At 40.5% G+C, this 22,402-nt stretch overlaps 1 protein-coding gene across 1 annotated transcript; it reads left to right on the forward strand.

Annotated features, from left to right (window-relative positions):
• The first annotated feature begins 635 nt into the window (after positions 1-635).
• Positions 636-21,320, forward strand: LOC119736578 (mucin-12-like). Its single transcript, XM_038210594.1, has 24 exons — positions 636-655; positions 4,337-5,340; positions 5,828-6,523; positions 6,645-6,728; positions 6,946-7,043; positions 7,448-7,705; positions 8,396-8,562; positions 9,037-9,220; positions 9,388-9,429; positions 9,683-9,803; positions 10,643-10,780; positions 11,821-11,896; positions 12,419-12,530; positions 12,932-12,981; positions 13,207-13,333; positions 13,751-13,857; positions 14,192-14,297; positions 15,368-15,524; positions 15,841-15,974; positions 16,273-16,358; positions 16,862-16,988; positions 17,697-17,807; positions 18,168-18,225; positions 21,222-21,320. Exons 1-24 carry the CDS (start codon positions 636-638, stop codon positions 21,317-21,319), a joined length of 4,161 nt encoding a protein of 1,386 aa, XP_038066522.1. The 3' UTR covers position 21,320.
• The last annotated feature ends 1,082 nt before the right edge of the window (positions 21,321-22,402 follow it).

Genomic DNA, 22,402 nt, shown 5'->3' on the forward strand with positions numbered 1-22,402 from the left:
TTGTTTTGGACTTACACGTCCGCTCATAAGTCCGACGCCTCATAGGTCCGACGCCTCATAAGTCCGAAATTTCGGACTTATGAGGCGTCGGACTTATGACGCGTCAGAATTACGAGGCATAATTCCGCCTCATAGGTCCGACGCCGCATAAGTCCGACGCCTCATAGCTCCGACGCCTCATAAGTCCGAAACAGCGTTTGTCCATTGTCGGACTTATGAGGCGTCGGACTTATGAGGCATTAATTTCGCCTCATAAGTCCGAAATTTCGGACTTATGAGACGTCGGACCTATGAGGCGTCGGACTTATGATACGGCCCCTTAATACTGCATCGATTCTGCTAAGAACCGCCGTGACGCTTGTTGTTAATAAGTCCTAAATGCAGACTTTTCGATGGCGAGCGTTTATCGATATTTCAAACGGTTTGGTGTCTGTCCATGGGAATGCACATGGAAATGTAACTTTTTATTTGTTAGAAAAAAAACCCGCTACGGTTTTACGAAATATACAAAAGTAGTTTACAAGCTCTTTGTCATCTTATATATTTTCGATAATGAGACCTCAGTCTGGTTATATAGGCCCTTTGTAATGAATTCACATTTGATCTTTTATTCAGGTCATCATGATCGCGAACGAATGCACGGCGATGATAGATGGTAAGTGAATTATTTATGTTCCTCACTTAATACATGGTGGTATTTGTTTTTCAAATGGAGCGTTCAACACTGATATTGATTTACCGACTCGTGCGCGTGATCGATTGCAAAATAACGAAAATGTAGGCCTACATTGTTGACAAATTTCCATTAAAAATAGAACCATGCAAAGGTCGACAAGTTTTGTCAAGTGAATGGAAGGCAGGTCGATTGTTTCTCCTAGTTTAGTTCAGACTATGCCATGTAAACGGTATTATGGGAAATTCAGTTCTGGTTAATTCATTTTTTCAACAAACAGCTAGATTTCATCAAGTGTTTTTCTAATTAAAAAATAAAGAAACATAGTACATAATGCAAGATCTCAAGGGCTGCACTGGCGAGCCACGGGACTCGAACGCATAATCTGCGGGCTCCAGAGAGAGCCAAGCAGTCCTCTTTGAAACTGTCTGACTTACTGACTGAATGTCCGTCACTTGTGAATTAAACTTGCTTAAGTTTCACATTATCCCAGAAGTTTGAAATAGGATTACCCCGTATAACGCTAATCTAAACTGGATAAACCCGGCCTTTCATATTGCGTAGGCTACATGCATGAAAAGATAGTGAATAGCCGGCCACTCTGAATCGATTGAATATATTTTTGTGGCACTCTGGGACCAGCTTTAAAACAGTGTATAGAATTTAAACACATTTCTAAACACTTGTTTGTAACCACTTTTTACACATGTTTGAATCCACGTCATATTTATGGATGTCTGTGACATGTTTAGGCACGTACGAAAGTCCATTACCATCTAGTATACATTGTAAAAGAAAAGAAAAATGACTTATCGGGTCGATGTCGAGGCAAAATGCACACTTTTATGACACTTTCATTATCATCGTTCTACGAAAAACGAACATTAAAGATATATTTGACTTTTGTATTAATTATTATTAATGACAGTTTCAGGCTTTCATATATACTGTGCAAAATCCTAAACTTATCTCAGACTAAACATGTGGAAAAACGTGGGTAAAAGAAAAGTGTTTAATAGCTAAGCACTGTGTTTAGAGTGTACTAGGCCTGTCTTGTATTGTTACGTCATAGTTCAATAACCAACATGCAAAAGTAACGACACCAAAGACCTTTTGTTATAGGTAAAGATAAAATTGCGACCTCGTTTTGGGTCCAACGCCCAAAGCCAGACCGTACTTTTATCTTTTACCAAAAATGGTGATTCCGTGCAAAGAGCGAATACGTATTGAACCTACATCGCAGCATGTAATGCTAGACCTCCTTGACCCTTTTATACTAGGGTTGTTTTGTCCATTACCAGAGGGCGGTAAGAGACACTTTGGTAGAAACTCGTGAGCCAGGTGTGAAAGTACAAGGCACTTGAACCAGGAATTAGTGAACAGACCTCTCAAAAACAAGCCGATTATTCTTCTCGTTAATCATATACAACTTGTCACTAATAAGGTCAAACGCTTTTAGGGGTTTTTGCTACCACAATTAACAGAAGGAAATAAACCGATACAAATCGAACATCTTGAGGAGCCCTTTTATAAATAAACGACAGTTAAAATACTGTTCTTGAAAAATCGATACTGTTAGCCTGGTATAAAATAGAAACATGATGAAATTATTTATATTCCGTACTACTCTCTCCTGTTCATTCAAATATTAACGTATTGTTCCCAGTTGCCGTCGTGCATGGGGAATATGCTGTTCACATTGTTATGCATGGCTTTTAATAAAAAAAAATATACAGGGTGTATAAAAAAAAGGAAACCCAGATGTAAATGTAAATTATAAAAAAAAATCTAATAAACATTTCAAATAAGTAAAATATCATGTGAAGCACCAATGTGTCCTCGTTCCAATGATACCTTGATTGTGTGTCTGTGGCCACGTATGACTGCGCATTCATTGCTATTCTGTCAAGGGTCAAAACCTGTAATGGGCCAAGTTTTACCTGGCTAAGATTGCTGGCCATGGGCGTCGCGAGGCCCCCCCCCCCCCTGGAAAAGAAAAAAAAAAAAAAAAAAAAAGAAAAAAAAAAAGAAAAAGAGGCGCGAAGTCATAGTGGTGTAAATTCAATGGTGGGGGAGGGGGGCCAAAATGTCCCTGCCCCCCTCTAAAACTGATAAATCGAGAATGTGTTGAGAAATACAGGCATTTTTTTGGCAAAAATATGTTTTGCCCCCTTCTAGAAAAAATCCTGGCGACGCCCATGTTGCTGGCTGGTTTGTTATGCAAAGGTTGAAAGCGATTTTAGAAAGAGGACACGTTGGTGTTTCACATGATCTTTAACTTATTTGAAAATATTTATGAGATTTTTTATAATTTACATTTACATCTGGGTTTCTTTTTTTGTTTTTGATACACCCTGTAGTATAACTATTTATCTCATCTGCAATAAAATTACATGGACAAAGCACGTCGTCGCCGCGGGAACCGCTAAAATAGCTACACGTTCATCAGAATTTTTTTCATGGGAGTAGTTTTCAAAGCAATAACGGTACTTTCACCTATTTCCTGCACTGATCGATCTTATATACAATGGCAATGCATGCTCCCGCGCATGGACAGGCGAGCTCTCTCATCATGATACGCAGAGGAGAGATTACTCGACACAACAATGACACGGAAAAACAACCTCTCCGTCATTTTTGATAGCTTCGTGAATCCTCTTAACCGACAACTGGTCTCAAGCTGTCTCGACCGCACAAAATGATATATCACGCATTCATTACTGTTACAATGTGCGCTGGACGGCATTGAATGTTGAACAATGAAGAGTCCATTATTGCAGACAGCCAAATGAGCATTTCTTTTCTTTCGGATATTTCGTTTATTTTTGGAAATACAAATGTGGCTGTTTTTGGCATAGAAAGAAATAAGTCTGAAATTACGCTTGGTATAATTATCGTTCTGTCGTCTGCAGGTTTAGCCATTAAAGTCAACAGTTGAACGTGGGTAGAACAATCGGTTTTCAAATAGGTTTTTTCCTAAATGTATCAAGTTTACGACAACTGTTTACTTTCAAAAATCACTTTAATAATGCATAATGAGCACTTCGGCTTTTAGGGCCAAAGTTGTGTATTTTAGGGATGTGTTTGGTATTTTGTGAGACCTTTTTATTTAACTATGAACTGAAAAAAATAAGTAGATGACACTTTTCTGGAGCAGATAGACTGCTGCTGCGTACCAAATTCATTATGCGACAATTAACGTTCCTTTGCATTGAGTCACGCCCCAAGAAAACATGAGCACGGTGCGGTACCATAGTTACCATTGTGTGTGGGATTATGCTCCATTAAAAACAACTAAGCCCCCCCATAAGCAACTACAGGTTATGTATTATTGCTAAACAAATATCACTTAATGATCCATTAACATATTGTAAAATGATATGCGATATTTTCTTTTACAAAAAAGAGAAAACAAAACAGAAAACTTCCTTTTGATCACATTTATTCACTAGTGCGATATTATTGATAAAACTACATAAATTATTGCGACATAATTTGTTTTTCGTTCAGGGAAAAGTTGTAAAAAATCGATTAAAAGCTACAAAAAATGTATAAATAGAGAACATTATGTGAGACAGAAGACCCATCCCAATATTGTTTCTCGCAAATGTAGTCATCGAGGGACAGCAACAAAGCGAGATTACCAAGAGCTCAAAATTAAAGCCATCAACTTCAATTGCCCATTTCAGATAAGGACCTTATTCTTGAGGAGGGATGTCTTATAATCGATACCGACGAGGCGTCGATGCTCTATTACAACGAATTCGATGGAATCGATGAAGGTACCGTCACAGGCACCACCACCTTCTACAATGGAACATTTGCAAACCATGCCACGACCGGCAACTCGACAGCACTACATCAAACCGACAATTCAACTTCATATACCCAACAATGGGATCTCAATATGACCACTGTCAACACAGAACCGGACGAGGCAACCATCACTGGGAATCGGGAAACAACCTCCTCTGAGGAATCGTCGACATTGAATCAGAGTAGTACGTCTTCTTCTGAACCCGTGATGAACGAGGCTAACGAGACGTCTACTTTCGAGAGTGAGGCGACCGTTGGTAATACTAGTGGCGCACCGAATACCTCCCACTTGGGTCTTGATGCGACCTCTGCCAACACAGAACCGGGTGAAGCAACCGCAGCTCTGAATCTTGGAACAACCTCTTCCGGAGATTTGTCAACATTGAACGAGAACAGCACCTCGGCCAAATCAACTCCTGAACTCACGACGGGCAATGCTAACCAGTCTACCGAGGTATCCACTTTCCAAAGTGAGGTGATCGTCGGTAATATCAGTGACACAGCTAACACTTCTGAAACTTACACAACTTTCTCTCGGCTCGGCAATTTAAGTTCAAGCTCTACACCGTCAATGCCTGAGAAGTTCAAGATAGTCCTGAATGGAACTCTTGAGAATTTAACTTACCGAGATGAAACAGGCGGCCGAGAGTGGAATTACACCGTCGTGACTTTCTCTAAGCCGGGCTCCATTGAACTCAAAGGAAACTTGAAAGTGGTCGTTAGGGGTAAGAACGCCCTGCGTCTACAGAGTACAGAAGGAGGCATATTGGTAGGAACGGACATAATGATAGAAGGAAAAGAGGAGCATTCGGATGGGACAGAATCCGGCATGTTTGTCGGTGGTTTTCAAGGTAATATTTTGGTTTGGTCTTTTGGGTCAGTATAGATACTGGTTTGTCCCCGCTTTGCATAATAAAGATTGACTGTTAACAGGTTGTTTGTTTGTTTGTGTGTTGGTTGGTGGTTGGGTTGGTTGTTTATTTGTTTGTTTGTTTGTTTGTTTGAATTTTAGGGGTTTGGTGGTTGATTGTTAGTTGCTGATTGTTTGGACGGTATTACATGTATTATGTTGGTTGGGTGTTTAAAGGTTTTGGTACAACCGTACATATATATTCGTAATTTGTTGAATTTTCCAACAACAATACTATTCTTTAAATAGTTTAAACAAACCATTTTAACTATCTGCCAATGTAAAGGATTGGAAGTAATGCTGGTAACCTATTCGGCCTCTCCAGAATGATAGGTTTATCTAAGTAGACGTCGGCAACAGGTACCCATTAACATTATGACAAATTTATCTCAAAATAAGTTCAGCTTCTTTCATATCTAAATATCGAGGTTTTCCGAGTCCTGGAGGAGGTGCCGATGCCGCTTCTTACCCGGGAGGAGCGGGCCACGGCGGGCACGGAGGAGGCAGCTTCCGGGAGAGCCAGACCCAGCCTTGCGGTCGGACCAGCGATGACCAACGGTCATCAGATCCAACGTCGGTGCAAACTTCTACCTTTGCGGAGACCCTGGTGGTAACGGTGATGAATCAAACGGCAAGCACGGTGCAGGAAACAACGAGTGGCACCGTGAAGAACAACTACACGACATATTGGAATGGCACTGCTCTTGCTGAAGTCAGCACAAATGGCACAACGGATCTCAACTCAACGCTACCATCCAGCGTCCATGACACGTCTTCGGAATCGACCACCATAGCGCTGTATCCGAACATGACGATGGAGACGCTGCTCAATCAAACCGATTTCATTGACATTACTGGAGGATCTGTAAGCCAAGCCTCGAATAATTCAAGAGACGATTCTAATACAACCAATGAAGCTCTGCATCAAAATACCACTGAGCCTTTACCGAACATGACCGACGTTCTGACCGCGACCAATATGTTGACGGCTACAGACCTGTTCCTTCAATCTACGACCACAGATGCCCTTTCAACATCGGATGGCGATGGCATCTTGTACAACTGCTCGTACGGTTTTCCTTACGTGCTGGGAAGCTATGATCACTTGTTGGGCGGAAGTGCAGGTAAGTCTATACCTTTATAAATGTCGATTTCATGTCTTACGGTTTTACATTGAAAACTCACGAAGATTGAAAAACTCTTGCCTGACAAATTCATCTAATATCTTACAATGTTCTGCAATAGGAGGCGTTGGGAGTCCAGGGGTTTCTCGATTGGGAGGCGGTGGCGCTATTGAATTTCGCGCACGTGAAGGAAATGTGACTATAGGTAAGCATGAGGTAGATATCTTCAGCTAATTGAATCGAACTTAAAAGGAGGCTCTGCTGGCACGCTCATTCCACTTGTATGAATTCCGATATACCTTAACAGATATCAATCTACATAGATACGATGCGAAAGGGCCTGATTTGAATCCTGTCGTTTTTTGGTCCAACATGTCGATTCCGTGTTTAAAAGCTCAAGAGGAATGATTCTCTTTTACCAGATGCACTTGTGACCGCAAGAGGGCGCTCTGTGCTAAATAACCAAGAGCCATCTAGGGGAGGAGGCAGCGGTGGTCTTATCCGTGTTCGAGCAAAGTCGGTAAGCAGAGTACTCGGTGGCATATAGCCAACAAGGGAATCGGCTTTTCAACCCCTTGACCATAAAGAAAGAAAACAAAGTTAATTCTTTTTGGAGGCTCAAACTCCTGATCGACAATAAAAGCATTTTGGCCACGCACCTGGATACACTTTTTATCTTGCTTCGGATGCATTGTGTAATGTCATTTGTGCAACATTGCCTTGCATTATGAAGTTCTTACTCGATCCCAACATCGTTTGGTTGTTCATTTTTAGTCATTACGGCCAGAATTTTAGGATAGCCGCATTCCCCACCCCACCCCAAAACTATAATGTATAGAAAACCATGCGCCTGAACATTCTGCAACGAAATCATAAAAAAGGGTTCATCTTGAAAATGAAAGATTCTTTTCTAATGATGAGCAGGTCCATTTAACGTCAATGGGATCCCTTGTTGTCTCTGGTGGTGACGGGAATGATGGGCATGGCGGAGGCGGTGGAGCTGGGGGTGTTATACAGATCAGGATCGGACAAGGCGGTGAGATCATCGCAGAGAATAACCCAGCTTTCTTGCTGAGTGGAGGCTCTGGATACCCTCGCTCGGGCCAGGATGGGTTTCTGTCTATTTCCAGCGGTAAGATTCAAAGTATCACAAGTCATGATGCAGAATCAGTCACGATTCAATAGACACTGGTAGAGAAATCAAATGAACTGTACATGTGCTTACATGAACAGCCACAGAAAGCTATAACTAGCTATTTAACGGTCGTTCAACAATTTTGGAACAGAGTTCTCCAGAAATAAGATTGCATCCAAATAAATAGAAAATATTCAGCTGGCGGTGAAATTCCCATTTCTGGTGCCTTTTGTGATGTGAAACAACGGTTGTGTTAAACATGTAGGGCTGTTTGGAGCATTTTTTTGTAGGGGTAAACAGTTTCATGCAAACAATGGATGATGTTGATAGACAGAACATCCATGAAACATGCCAACATTGGAGGTCTGGTAGGTTGGTGTAAGAGGTGATTGATGGGTGGATTCAAGGGCTGATCCAAGGGGGTGCTTGGAGTGGCAAACCAATCCTCCCCCGACTTTACCGATGTTAATTATTTACATAAGCCTAATGGAAACAAAAATCAAGTTTCCTTACATTTCTTTAATAGCGTCAACATTCTATAGGCCTAGGCCTATATTGCAAATCTTAATTTCTTGATTCAGACCTTTGGTCTGTCTATCTGTAAACTGCAACACCTCGATCACCCGGAAAATCCTGGATCCGTCATTGGGATTCGATAATTGGTTCCAAGTCCTCGTTTAAACTGTAATCAAAAGCTAATCATTACGTGTTTTTTTTCCCGGTAATCCTACACAGAGAGCAGCAGCAACAGCAGCGGTGGCGGCGGCGGCGGTGGTGGTGGTGGCGGCGGCGGCGGTGGCGGTGGCGGCGGTGATGAAGGCAACTGTACTTGTAACAATAACAACCAACAACATGGCGTTACTTCTCAACCCTTACCAAGTACCACGTCCGTGGTGACCGTAAGGTAATGACAAAATTCTGCTAGATGCACTTCAAAATCTACTAGATTTAACAAAGATCTGTTAAATCACCTATAATTACACGAAATACATTATAAACATTTAAATTCACATGCAGATGTTAAAAAAAATTCCTTAAATCAAAACAAAATCGTAGAATTTCCTTCACAAAAAATTAAATATTTTTGTTTTAAATGGCGCGTTTCTAGCCTGGCTTCCAATGTGCACAGTACTTTGCTGTGTAATCGTACACATCAGGGAACCTCAAAGCTTAGACTGGCCTACCTGTCCCATTGTGCAAGGGTTTGTTTTTTAAAAATTGAAGCTTTCAAACAAAATTGTGCTATATTCTTAAAATCTGCTATATGTTTCTGTCAGAATCACCAACTTTTACAGAATCCGGCTAGAAATCTACTTTTAAAAAAAATCGTTCTGCTAGATTTTCTGTCAAACTGTTCCCCCCAATCTGTCAAATTTAGCCTAAATTCGGCTGAAACTGTCACCCTGACCACGCCCACAACGCCAGCTGAGCCCACGATGACAACTGATTCACCAGGAAGAGAAGAGTCCACCACCATCGGAACGTCTACAAACGGTCTGACCGTGTCGACCCCACAACTACCAGATGACATCACGCCAGAGGAGGCAGCAGATTATATCAAGGTTGTTTATTAAGTTGGTTTGAGTCACGGAAAACATTGAGTAGAATTATCAAAGCAATGACAATAATAGTGATATACCCTACAGTAGTGCCACAGTGTCGTTGCCGTTGAACAACCATGCATTTATAAGGTCTATTAAATGTTACATCTTTAAAATTCTCGTTGCAGGATCTCACTTTGAATATCAGCACGACCGAATCAACTACGTCCGTGAGTAAAACAAATCTGATGTTAAAAATAAACAGTTATTCTGCCAATTAGTCAACCTAAGTGCCTCACTTTACTGAAGAGGTAGCCAACACGATTGTGTAGGGTTAGGATCAATATACAGGTGTTTGTTGTATCGACAATTTAGTACTTCGTAATGTTTCGTTGCATTTTTACCTGGGTATCTATGACTGTCCGAAATCTACGGTAAAAGTCTTCTTTTTTACACGTGATTTGTCGTTCGTTTTCGTTTTAGACCGAAGCAGCCGACATAATGGACACCATTGAGCAGATCGGATTGTCTGTTGGTAGAGATCTAGCAAAGAGGCGAAAGCCAGGGGAAGCGATCAACGTCACTGTTAGCTCAGAGGAATTGGGTGAGTGTATGAAGCGGTAAAACAAACTGCTAATATATATATTCTCTGTTGAACAACAGTCAAGTAATGTACATTTTGTACGTGCAAATGAAGTGGCTGTGTTAGGGCTTCCCTTTTAATCATCAGGAATATTTCCAGGCGGAAAATTTTGATACGTAAATAATGCGGATAATTTTTTTCTATTCCACAAACCATCGTCCAATAGTGGCGAGTGTAGCCTACGTCATCTCGTTGACATGAAAATCACATTTTCCCATCCTGTACAAAAACGTTTTTCTTCCAAAACGTAGTCATGTTTACATCCTACCTTCGAATCATTATTATTTGTACTACCCCATTTGGCATAACACAGGACTACTACTACACGACGAAAACTCGAGATGTATTTGTCCCACCCCTTTTGGTTAAAATGTTGTGAGCCAAAAGTTTCTGGAGAGCTATTTGCATATGAAAACAACAGGTGGTCTATTCAGTTACAAAGAATGTCCGTGCATTAGCAAGCCGAATACCGCGTGATTGTAGCGTAAGCTGCATGCATGGGAAAAGCTGAAGGAAATGTAACCCGAAGACATGTCGTTTAATGGCGAAGACGATGATTACTTGAATTCTTGAAACATGATTATGAATAACGTTGATGACAAGTTAACTTGCAAGATCTCATGACATGTACCCTGCTTATATCATGCATTATTGAAAATAATCATCGACCGTAAAATTACTACACTTGTACAACCATGTACCATAGGATACTATACATTCTTACTAACTCTTACCTTTTTGTTGTGTCATGCTGGAAGTTACTGCCTGTCATCTCATTCTTCTCCAACTCATGACTTTAGTTATGCAGCTTGAGGTCCTGGAGGCTAACTCTTTCGCCGGTGCTGTTATTTCCGCGCCGGATCTGAATTCTCCAAATGTGACAACTCAGCCAGCCGCCATTACGATACACAAATCTGTCGTGCCAAGCAATTCCACAGGTATGCTTCAAGTCCACGTACCTCAGTTTTCCTTAGGTTCCTACAATAGAAATGAATTATTACTTAGCTCGGTAGCAGTGCATTGATCTAGTCGAGGGGAAATGTTCGAGTGGTTGTGTTTTAGTTCCAACTACATCTTTTTGACATACACGTATTACAATTTGAAATAAAACTGTTTTACGAACAGAGCAGGCTATATTATTAGATACTGGACTGTATAATACATGTATGCCTCCACATTGCACATTACGCGTGCACAGAAATGAGCACACCGTCGCCATTGAGCGCTACACTTCATACACAAACCTATTTTGTGAGAAGGCCTACTGGTGCGAAGTTATCAACTTCGTACAACAAACACATTCCAAATATCATGAAAACTACACAAATTCTAGCGGAATAAGTATCCACCCACCTTATCAAGTCTATCTGCATATGTTACTGCACCATCTCATTGTAATGAGACGCTCAAACAAAATCGAAGAAACTGACAAAATAGATGCATTTCTAGACTAAAAGTTTTGCCTGTGGCGAGGAGAAAGAACGACGGGCGAGAGGCTGGAACGCGCGCGAGCAAATCACACAGAGCAAAACTTCCGTCGCCATACCATACACTTCGCACCGTATTTGGGCCTCTCAACTTCCCATACAAAGTATGAATTGAAATAATGTCTGGTGATGTTCTTGATTATTCATGCAACTGTAGTAATCAGATAATGCATTACCATGAGCCGAGTTAGTAATTAGGAACTACACTGTGTGGCGTAGGTGGACGACCGAAGTACTGTCACAAATGGGTGTTGCAAATGAAAATGCAGATACCCAATTTGTCCAATCCAGTAATAATAGTGAGTGCTATGAAATATTAACCGTGTTCCAACCGAGCAATTATGCACAACACCTGACCGTAGATACATTATCAGTATCATAGGAATTTTCCTTGTACTTTGGTATATTTTGCTGACGCAAACTTGTTCCAAAGACAACCCATCAAAAAGGCATAGATACCAGTTAAATGGTGTCTATTTGACTGTTTTCAGGCAGTGTAATCATTGTCGGGACGCTTTACACACGAATCGAGCGTTACTTATCCGGTGCAGTTGCAACATCTTCGGGGTAAGTTGAAACAAAGGAAACAGTTTAAGGGATTATCTACTTAACAAGACTAGACAAGCCAAACAAACCTCATCACAGAGCAGACAATATCGAAATCGATTCAGATTTGATACGAACTTGAATTCTTTTCATACATACGTTTGTGTATGGGCCAGATTTAGCCTATTCGTTGGCATTACGGGATAATCCTGTTTAAAATTTGTGAGCAAAGGTGACCCCTGAGCAAGTCTAATACGAAACTGACAGTTAGTGACGTGCAAGGAGAAAATCTGAATCATAGGAATTAGAAAAGGAATTTAAATGGAATCTGTTCATTAGTGCGCCCTCAGTGGTAAAATGCAGTACATTATGTTTAATGAAGGACACGTTTTTGAGCGGCATTGCCACTGTTTACCAAATCCCTGACTCTCATGCGCAGACAAAATGCACCCACACTTGAAACTTATTTCCAAAGAAACCTGGTTTTGCCATTCCGATGCGATGCTACTTTTCTTAATCTTCTGTTGCCCCATTAAAAACCAGGCTGGAGACGGGATACGATATTATTAGCGTCGTCTTGAGTGCCACACTAGAGTTGACGAAAAGCACACCGGATTTTACGAGAGGGGTCACTATTACAGCTGTTAACAACGAGGCAAGTACTTACCATACCTTTAACAAGACGAAACAAGCCTAGTAGAGCTGGCCCCAAGAGCCCAATATTCAATTCAATCGATTCACTAGCACCAGCAAATATATTTGGTCTCTTTTGGTGTGGAGGTACCTCAAACTCTGTACCATTTATGGAACTTTTTATACTCGCAATAGGCCAACGTGCTTTCCCAGCTTCGCCAATGTAAGGGAATGTTCAAAACAGCCTCTTCAAACTCTCAGGCTCTACAGACAATATTTGAAGAAAAAAAATACCACTCGAGACTTCAGAACAAGAACATCCCATTGGAAACTAATGTATTGCTATGCGCAGATGTATACCAATTTGGCTATACTATAAACCCTGTAAAATGTTGATATGAATATAACATTTTTTCCCAACAGCAATTGCGTGGACAGGACACTATCTGTGCATTTTGGAATTTTTCCATTCCGTAAGTCAAGTTTTCAAGTTTTTCAATTAAAACTTTAACACAGTGCAGACTGATATGAACTTTTTAGGCAGCATTCAATGACATTGTTATTATTGTAATCAAAATCGTAAAAAAAAAATACAATTTAGTGGTTCTTGAATTTTTAATTACCCTCATACCAGAGTATTAAGTTTTGTTTAACCAAAAGGCGAATGCGATCACTACTTTTTTAAAATACGATTACAGAAGTGATTTTGGTGGGGCGTGGTCAACATCTGGGTGTTTTGTCAACGTATCCAATGGGACTCACTCAATGTGCACATGTGATCATCTGACCAATTTTGCCGTGCTTCTCCGGCCGACAGATTTTACCGTAAGTTTGCTGTTTGTATGATGTTATTATTATTATTATTTTTAAAACTACATAAAAAATAATCATAATTTGTAATTTCTTAGGACTGTTCGTGCCCATTCCCAGAAGAGATATCTGAGCAACAATGAGTCCGTAGATCGATTGCATTAAGCAGCCGTCTTGGAGGTGTGTTTTGTTATGTTAATTCATTAACAATGAATGCACAAGAAGTCTAATCATGCATATTCATGTAGAACAAAGGTACACGCCTCAAAGATGGCCGCAGTGCAAACGGTCTATACGTATTCTTTGCACGCATCAGTTCAAAAAACGAAAACAAAACACACCATATTTGTTAGCATTGCTTAACGGTGTGAAACTCATTAGAAACGTCACAGAACTTCCGATTATAATCTCTATCTTAATTTTATTTTTAAGTTGCCGCCTGGCCACGAGAGGGCGCTCGAGATTCTCACCAACATCGGTCTTGGCCTATCCCTGGCCTGCCTTGTGGTGGCGCTTGTCACTATATCAGCCCTCCTCAGGTGTGACATTAAGAAGCTAAATTTCATTTTATTTTATGAAAAATAAGCTATTTAACATTGAATTTCATTTGAAAAATTACTACAAAATATAATTCCCCGAGTTGTGCCGAAAATTAGCACCCAATGTGAAGATGCTTCATGCAAATTATATATTATGTGTACATACATAACAGGACTCAAAGCAACAATAATGAATTTGTTGATATCAATCACCTCATAATGACAATTGACTGAAGACAATGCTTCCCGTTAAGTGTCATTAAAGCACTCTTTCAAAATTCAAGTCAACTATAAGCTTTTATCATTCCCGGCTTATGTCTCTCTGTCTGCTTAGGAGCCTGAAGAATTTCGAGTCGGCCACCATCCATTTGAATCTCGTCATTGCCCTGACGGTGGCCGATTTCTTCTTCCTTGTTGGAGCTAACGATACCGCCAACAAGGTATACGTTTAACATTAAATTACAGTAACAGTGGGTGGAATTCATTTGTTTACGGTGAATATCGGAGTACCTACTCTTTCCCTTGGGAAAAGAAAACCCCGTCAAAATTATAGAGGCGCCAACTGTTTTAATATGTTTAATTGTAATATATTTAAAAGATATGTATTTTGTTACTGCGATGTCTTATTATTATTCGTATAGGCTCGCTGATTTGTAAAGAGATAGGCCTCACTAATGCGCCAAGTGTTATTCGAAAAATGAACTCAAGTATACACGCACCCTATATTATTGCACACCCACACACATTATACACTGTAAATACTTGTTCCGTAGTTGTGGAGACTACACACGAGTTATCCTATGGGGAAGAAGCTATGGGGACAGCAGAAAGTCCCCACAACTCCCCTAATTTGTCTAACAATGAAAAACTTCCCCATAATGCGGTGACGGCCCGCCCACCCAACAAGAATGCAAATTAAAAAAAACAACCAAAACAAGTAATTGATCTTCTCTTGCTCAATCCATACCTCACACACTCTTGGGGAAAACAGGTATCTGAGTTAAATTATCCTAAGCTGCAAAGCGAAGATGAATTTTCCATTATTTAAAAAGAAGACCTAAAAGGCTGAGATATAAAAGGGTTTAAGGCTAATTAAGCCTCGAAGAGAACTTATCTCCGTCTTATAAAAACACATCATAATGCCTACGCTACTTGTATCGTGTCGTGCGTTACCTGCGAGTTATGTAGGGGAAGGATTTGTTCGACCCTAACCCATCCGTCTTCGACACTGTATACTGTCTTAAAACCGTATAGTAAAAGGTAGTTTGGTGGAGTACACGATTAGTGCACCTAGGAGTCAGTACACATGGGCTATATTCGACCCCAGCGTGTGTTAGGTACTACATGCAATTCTGGGTTCAATCAAAAGACTAAGGGATTTGTGTCATCTCTCCGTACCAAACATTAATGGTCAACGAGATGATAGTTATATTTTCTTTCATCCTATTATTGTGATAGTTGAGAATGGGAATCTTCTTAATACAAATTCGGTGTTCATGCATTTTTCAAGGCCTGGTGTAAGGCAGTAGCTGGCATACTACATTACACCTACACTGTGATGTTCATGTGGATGCTGATGGAGGGTATCTATCTCTACATCCGGGTCGTTCGTGTGCTCCATCCGCCCTCGCGAACGACCCTTAAATATTTCTTCGTTGCCGCCTGGGGTGAGTGAAACGACAATATACCAATATACCAATATTTACCTGCCGGTCCCAAGTTAGTGTGCGGCTCAAAATACGTTGCTAATCTTTGTACAGAACACCGGAAAAATATTCGTTCAGCTTTCTTGAGCTCACCAGGAAGAAAATCAACGACTTGCACGCATTTAAAGTCTGCACTGAAAAAGAGTAAAACGCTGTTGACCAATGTATTTAATTTTGCTCAAAATTTAGTATATATTTCCTCGCTAACTGCTTCGAAAGATATTTTTTTTTTCTTGTGCCTAACCCTTCTTGCATCTTGAATTCATTGTTTACAAAGGGTTACCAATAGTGATTGTTGTGGCAACGGCCCTGGCAACACCGGAGAGCTACGGATCGGACACGGCCTGCTGGCTCGACACAGCCCAGGGGGCCATCTGGGCATTCGGAGGACCAGTGCTCGCTATCATAGGGGTAAGGTCTAAAAAATAAAAATCTGTAAATATTTTGGTGTGGCTATGAACTTAGCTTAATACCTGTCTCAAAGGAAGGCCACGGGCACTGGAATACCACATGATTGACTTGAACCCACAATAATATGCAAAATTACCAGGAAGATCTTGAGTTTAAGACTTCACGGCATAATCACACCAGTCATGCATACTGCTGAGTATAGCAGTCATATAGTGACCTGCTCAGATGGTTGCTCACGTTACGTCCCTCGCTATATTTGTTAAATTCCTCATTCTTGGTTTGTCTTTCCATCAATTAGGTGAATATCTTCTTTTTGGCTGTAGTGATGATTCGCTTTGTGTCAGTCAAGAGTGTTGCTAAGCAGTCGAAGTGGAAACAGGCGAGGTATGGATACATCCAGGTTTTTTACGCCATCTACACTTTCAAACGTCCCGGGTCAGATTTGACCCGGAATTCCGGGTTCAATTTGACCTGATACCTTCCGAGTCAAAATGACACCTTTCCGGGTCGAAATGACACTTTTGCTATTAAAGGTTTCCGCTACAAGATGGCCCCCAAAATATCCATAGCAGTGACAGTTTGACCCAGAAAAGTCTGACATTGACACGGAAAAGTATCAGATTATATATGACCCGGATTCCTAAAATCTGACCCGGGACTTTGAAGAGTTGCGCAAAGTTTGTGACCACTTACGAGATCCCCATGGGAGGGGCACCAGACTAGTTATATGCCGAATCTGCACGAACTGGTAACGACTACTCGCGTGAGTGCCAGGCGTCTCTCTCAGTGGTCCCCATCTCTCCATTTGTAGCCGTTGAGTGTGTACTTGTGTTAGGAATCCATATTTTCATCATCTTTCCAAAATTGTTGGTTTCTTTCCTTTGCAGGAAGACAACCAGAGCTGCTGTGATTCTCCTGCCTCTGCTGGGCATCACCTGGCTGTTCGGTTTGCTGTCTGTGGATGAAAGCACCCTGATCTTCATGTACATGTTTGTCATATTCAACTCTCTTCAGGTTTGTCCAAATTTAATCAGTTTTACTGTTGAGGAATTACAACCTATATTTCATTGTATATGGTTAATACGTCTGTAAGCTAAATGTATAAACTGCCAACGCGCTCACATGCAGTAAAAGTCCGTATAAAAGTGTAATTTAAAATGAACATTCCCATTTAGACTATGAACAATAATGTAACTATTCGAAACGAAGAATAATCGATTATTATCCTGGATGTAATGTGAAAACCAGATTGTTTGCATGAGGCGTTTATAATCTATTTATCAATTTCGATAAACAGATTGCTTTAAAAGATATTCTGATTGCACGATTACAAAAGCAAGCGCAAACGCGAAGTTATGACGACATGATTGCCAGTCTTCGCGCTGAGAAGTTGAACAAATTTCAATCAAGCCAATTTTCGTAGTGGATTGTTTATTGACGTCAAGTTCGCTTCGTAATCGCATTCATTTACGTGGAGTAATCGAAATTAACGATGACAAATCGAGTCTCTGAGTGCGCAAATTGGTCTCCAGTAAATCAACATTGTAATTCAATTGACCTCCCGTCGCCTCGCGATTTGCAAACCCTGTCCACTCATTGAAATTGCTTCAAGCTTAGAGTTCCTTCTGACCTTCTTTCGACCCACTGATCATATTAAAATTATCATAAACACTGAATGTCAATGCAATCAAAGAATATATCTTTTCATGGCTGTCGTTGTAGGGAGTTTTCATATTCCTATTCCACTGCTTGACAAATGATGACGTCATTTCCACCCTTCGCATCAAGCTGCGAAAGTCTCGCAGCCGACTCGACTTCCGCCTTGCCTGGCCGGTGAGTTAACATCACGTGATGCAGATATTATGGAATATTTAGCTCTTTATTGAGCAAATAACCCCCTTTTATACAATATTGCTCATCCAGGTCACGTGGCGCAGACTTCAACCGGGAAAAAGCTTAACCACTCTTTTTATATACCTAATCTTGTGTGATTAATTAATTTTGATATTTTCGACTATCCATTTGAAAAAAATGCATTTGAAAGACGTTTGGGTGTCTTTTTGGCTTGTTTGCAACCAACAGGCAAGAAGCCACAAGAAACAGAAAACTCCTTATAAAACATGGTCTTTGTTTCATTGTGTATTTGAATTATTTGTTCAACGTTTGTTAAACGTTTTTTTTATTAATCCTCAGAGTGAAACTAAGACTGCATTCGTATCTAGCCCAGCGAAGAAAAAGAAGAAAAATTCCGGTAAGAAAAGAGCAGTTTATGTTAAACTAACCACCAATGATCGAATAGCGCTACTTTTAAGCCGTACATTTACAGTTCTAATAGGCTAGATGGAATACCAGTTGGTGCGTTTTCACAATACCGAAACTCCCCGTCGCAAGTCTGCCTGATAAAAAAATGCCTTTAACCTTTCTGATAAGGAACCCGAAAAGATTTGCAATCAGGAAATTCAGTATCTTAATTTTCTTTTGTACCCTAATTTCTTTCGAAATCATGAATTTCTGTAGAAGTTAAAGTATAAGATAAAAATCAAACCACACTTGACCAACGATACTGTAACGCACCCTGCAAAACCTTTCTTAATATTTTTTTCAAATGAACCACACAGGGAAACTGATCAGGTAAATTATAACAATTGAAAAGTTGAACGAAGAAATTGACTGTAGCCGGGCTTGAACCTGCGACCTCGGGATAATCGTTCCGGTGCTCTTTAACCAACTGAGCTATCCAGCCCTATGTCGGCGGTTCCCTAACTAGTCAATATCTTTGTACAAGGGGCGCTAGTCAGAAGCAATAAACCCATATATGGGTCATTCCATGTCAGACCAACGCACTTTTTTACTTCATGTTTTCCGATTTTGATGAGGTCCCGATGAGCAATGAATGCACACCAATTTTTAGCCCGATCCGACCTACCATGTGGTCAGGGCAGAAACCAAAACAAAATTTAACTTTTTTAGAGTAAAATACCACCCTTTTGGTAGAAATATGTCAAAACCATTTCAATTTTCATCGAATATATGCGAATTTGGTATTAAAATAATGAGAATTGCATGCTCAAATCAACTCTTTTGTCAAAATTAAATTTTGTCAAAAGGAGGTCACGTGACCTTTAATATGTTATCGTGACCTTTAATATGTTATCGTGACCTTTGAACCAATTTATGTAATAATGTATCATTCCGAAAATATATGAAATGAAAATGACTTGATAGAGCATGTCTTCCTCTATCAGAATCCACTAAAAATCAATTGGGGTCTTCAAAATTTACAACTTTATGACTATTTTTGTACAGTTGGTGGGTTACAAATGAGTCAATTTATAGAATTTACATGAGAAATCCACCCACACAACTTACTGTTCTGTTTCTAAAGGTACTTGAATTAATCTTGGTTATTTTAGGGGGGGGGGGCTCATAGCTTTTTGTTTTCAAATTTCTGTAGAAGATTGAAAAAAAAATCAAACAAACAAATTGACAACCTTGGAGGGGGGTGGGTTCAAGCCCCTCGATCCCTCGATGTAGGTGCATAGTGTATCGGACCGTTCAGCAGCAAATTAGAAGAACACAATACATACATGTACATGTACATTCGATATCTGGGGTGCAATATAGCTGTGCAATATTATATCAAATCACACTGTTGTTGCTATAGATGGACTAATCAGGGTCTAGGATTCAAGGTTACTTGAAGATAATACTCAATATCGCAATCAAAGTTACCTTACTCATTCATCACAACGCTTCTTGAAATTTAATGAGTCTCACAGACTTGGCATTTTTTTCCTTTGAGATAAATTTCACCTGGATGTGTGTCCATTGTACTGGGTCCGGGTAAAAAACATAGAGCTGTTGCGAACCCTAAACAGTAACTGCTGATGACAAAAGACTATCAAGCATTCGATGTCAAGTTTGCTTGAAGATAAATTCGTTAGCCCACTTATGCTCGTGGAACACGGAATAATGTAGTGCGTCGGGTGGCATATGGGTCACAGCAGCATTGCATTGTTTCATATTCCAAGCGCGCTCGTGGGCTAACTAATTATCAGTGGCACCACGGGATGGGTGGGTGGGGGGGGGGGCCTCACTTCAAAGCGCACTCGTGGGATAACTAATTATCAGTGGAACGGGGGGGGGGAGCTCGAGGGGCTGGAACCCACCCCACCCCTCCAAGGTTGTCAATTTGTTTGTTTGATTGTGGGGTAATTTTTTTTTTTAATCTTCTACAGAAATTTGAAAATAAACAAATTATGAGCCCCCCCCTCCCCCACACAAAAAAGCAAAGTCCTGGGTGCGCCACTGCTGATTATTTATATTATGAGTCTGGTTAGACCTCATCAGCCCTAAACATGAGAAATTCCCAAACCAAGATTAATTTAAGTACCTTTAGAAACAGAAAAGTAAGTTGTGTGGGTGGATTTCTAATGTAAAGTCTATAAATTGACTTATTTGTAACCTACCAACTGTACAAAAATAGTCATAAAGCTGTAAATTTTAAAGACCCCAATTGATTTTTAGTGGATTCTGATAGAGGAAGACATGCTCTATCAAGTCATTTTCAGTTCGTTGATTTTCGGAATGATACACTAGTACATAAATTGGGTCAAAGGTCACGATAACATATTAAACGTCACGTGATCTACTTTTCACAAAATTTAATTTTGACAAAAGAGTTGATTTGAGCATGCAATTCTAATTATTATTTTGATACCAAATTCGCATATATTCGATGAAAATTGAAATGGTTTTGACATATTTCTACCAAAAGGGTGGTATTTTACTCTACAAGTGTCCATTTTTTGTGGTTTCTGCCATGACCATATGGTAGGTCGGATCGGGCTAAAAATTGGTGTGCATTCATTGCTCATCAGGACCTACAAGCACAGCAATTTTTATCAAAATCGGCAGACATGAGGTAAAAAAGTGCGTTGGTCTGACATGGAATGACCCACATGCCATGTAGCCAGGGATAGCGCCCACAGTCACGATACAGACCTGGGTCTCGCAAACGGGGATCACTGGGAGAGGATACGGCCTTGTATTACAAATTGTTCAAGTCACAATACAGACTTGGGAAATAGCAACCGGGGATTAGCTTTCATTGTAAACTATGAACGCTTGAGAACAATCAACACTCATTAAAACCTTTAATCAACATGATTTGTATAAATCCTTTTATTTTAACAGCGAAATCACGCTTTTCTTTACTGTCCTTTTCGCTTTACTTGTAATAAACAGTTCATCCATCGACACACACGAGCGTGACCGTGTTGGATCAGTCATCGCCTCGTGGGAGTGTGGGCCATTGGACCGACACGAAGGAGCACGCATTCTGAACCCCCCCCCCCCGCAAGAAAACCGTCTAATTATTTTGCTAAAGCCCCAGTAAAGCCCGGTTCATACTTCATGCGAAAGCGAATGCGAAGCGAATTTGACGTCATAAAATATTCGCTGCGAAATTCGCCCGAGTTGAAATATGTTCAACTTTTACGAATTTGCAGCGCGAATACTTCCCACGACGTCACAAATTCGCGTTCGCTTTCGCTTTCGCGCAGAGTATGAACCGGGCTTCACACATTCACGGTTTGGAGCTACGGATATCCACGGTTTAAAATTCGTTATAAACCGTGGGAGTACCGTATTCATCCTTAGTACCTCCGTGGTTATCCGTCATCTTCCTTCGGTAATCGTGGAGGGGCTACGGAAGTTTTAAACTGTTCCAAACTTCCGTCGGTGGTGAATCATCATGAACATCAAAATCACGAAAATCGTGGGACAACCGTACTAATTCGTAGTGTTCAGTATTCGTGGCTACTCGTACATATTCGTGGAGATTCGTAGCTCATTCATGGTAGAAATCTCTACGAATTCGCTACGAATGTCCTAGGACTCTGCTAAGGTTGTACTACGAATATGTATGTTTAATTCGCAGGAGAACCTTGGTCATCTGTGGCCCAATCCCAGACAACCGCGGTGTTAACGTCATTATTCTTAGTAATACCGTCGATATCCTTCAACAATCCGTCTATATTGACAAACCGTGGTGTATTCGTAGAGAAACCTTAGGACAGTCGTGGCCATCCGTCCTGAAACCGAAGTGTATTCTTAGAAAGTCGATTTCTCCACGAATCTCGACGGTTCATGGTGATCGATTGACTCTTGGTAAACCGTGGATATTCGTAGCTCCAACCTTGAATGTGTGACCGGGGCTTAATTCAATCCAGCACTCGACAACAGGCAGTATTACCGTTGTTGAAAAGTTATGCGTGTCCGCGAATATGGATTATTTCGTTAACAAAATATATCTTTGTAGAAGATTGGACAAGACAAGGGGAGCCTAGGAAAGTAGGTCCCAAAGCACGCAAAGTTCCATTCAATATATTCAGAATGGCCATTCACTGGAAGTCTTTTAATACATG

Source organism: Patiria miniata, unplaced genomic scaffold (assembly GCF_015706575.1).
Source record: "Patiria miniata isolate m_02_andy unplaced genomic scaffold, ASM1570657v1 HiC_scaffold_3, whole genome shotgun sequence".
Lineage (NCBI taxonomy): Eukaryota > Metazoa > Echinodermata > Asteroidea > Valvatida > Asterinidae > Patiria > Patiria miniata.

Coding starts and splice junctions, on each gene's coding strand:
- LOC119736578 (XM_038210594.1), top strand. CDS start 636: ATGCACGGCGATGATAGATG. Junction 7,044..7,447: donor TCCGTGTTCGAGCAAAGTCG/GTAAGCAGAGTA, acceptor AATGATGAGCAG/GTCCATTTAACGTCAATGGG. Junction 10,781..11,820: donor CGTGCCAAGCAATTCCACAG/GTATGCTTCAAG, acceptor GACTGTTTTCAG/GCAGTGTAATCATTGTCGGG.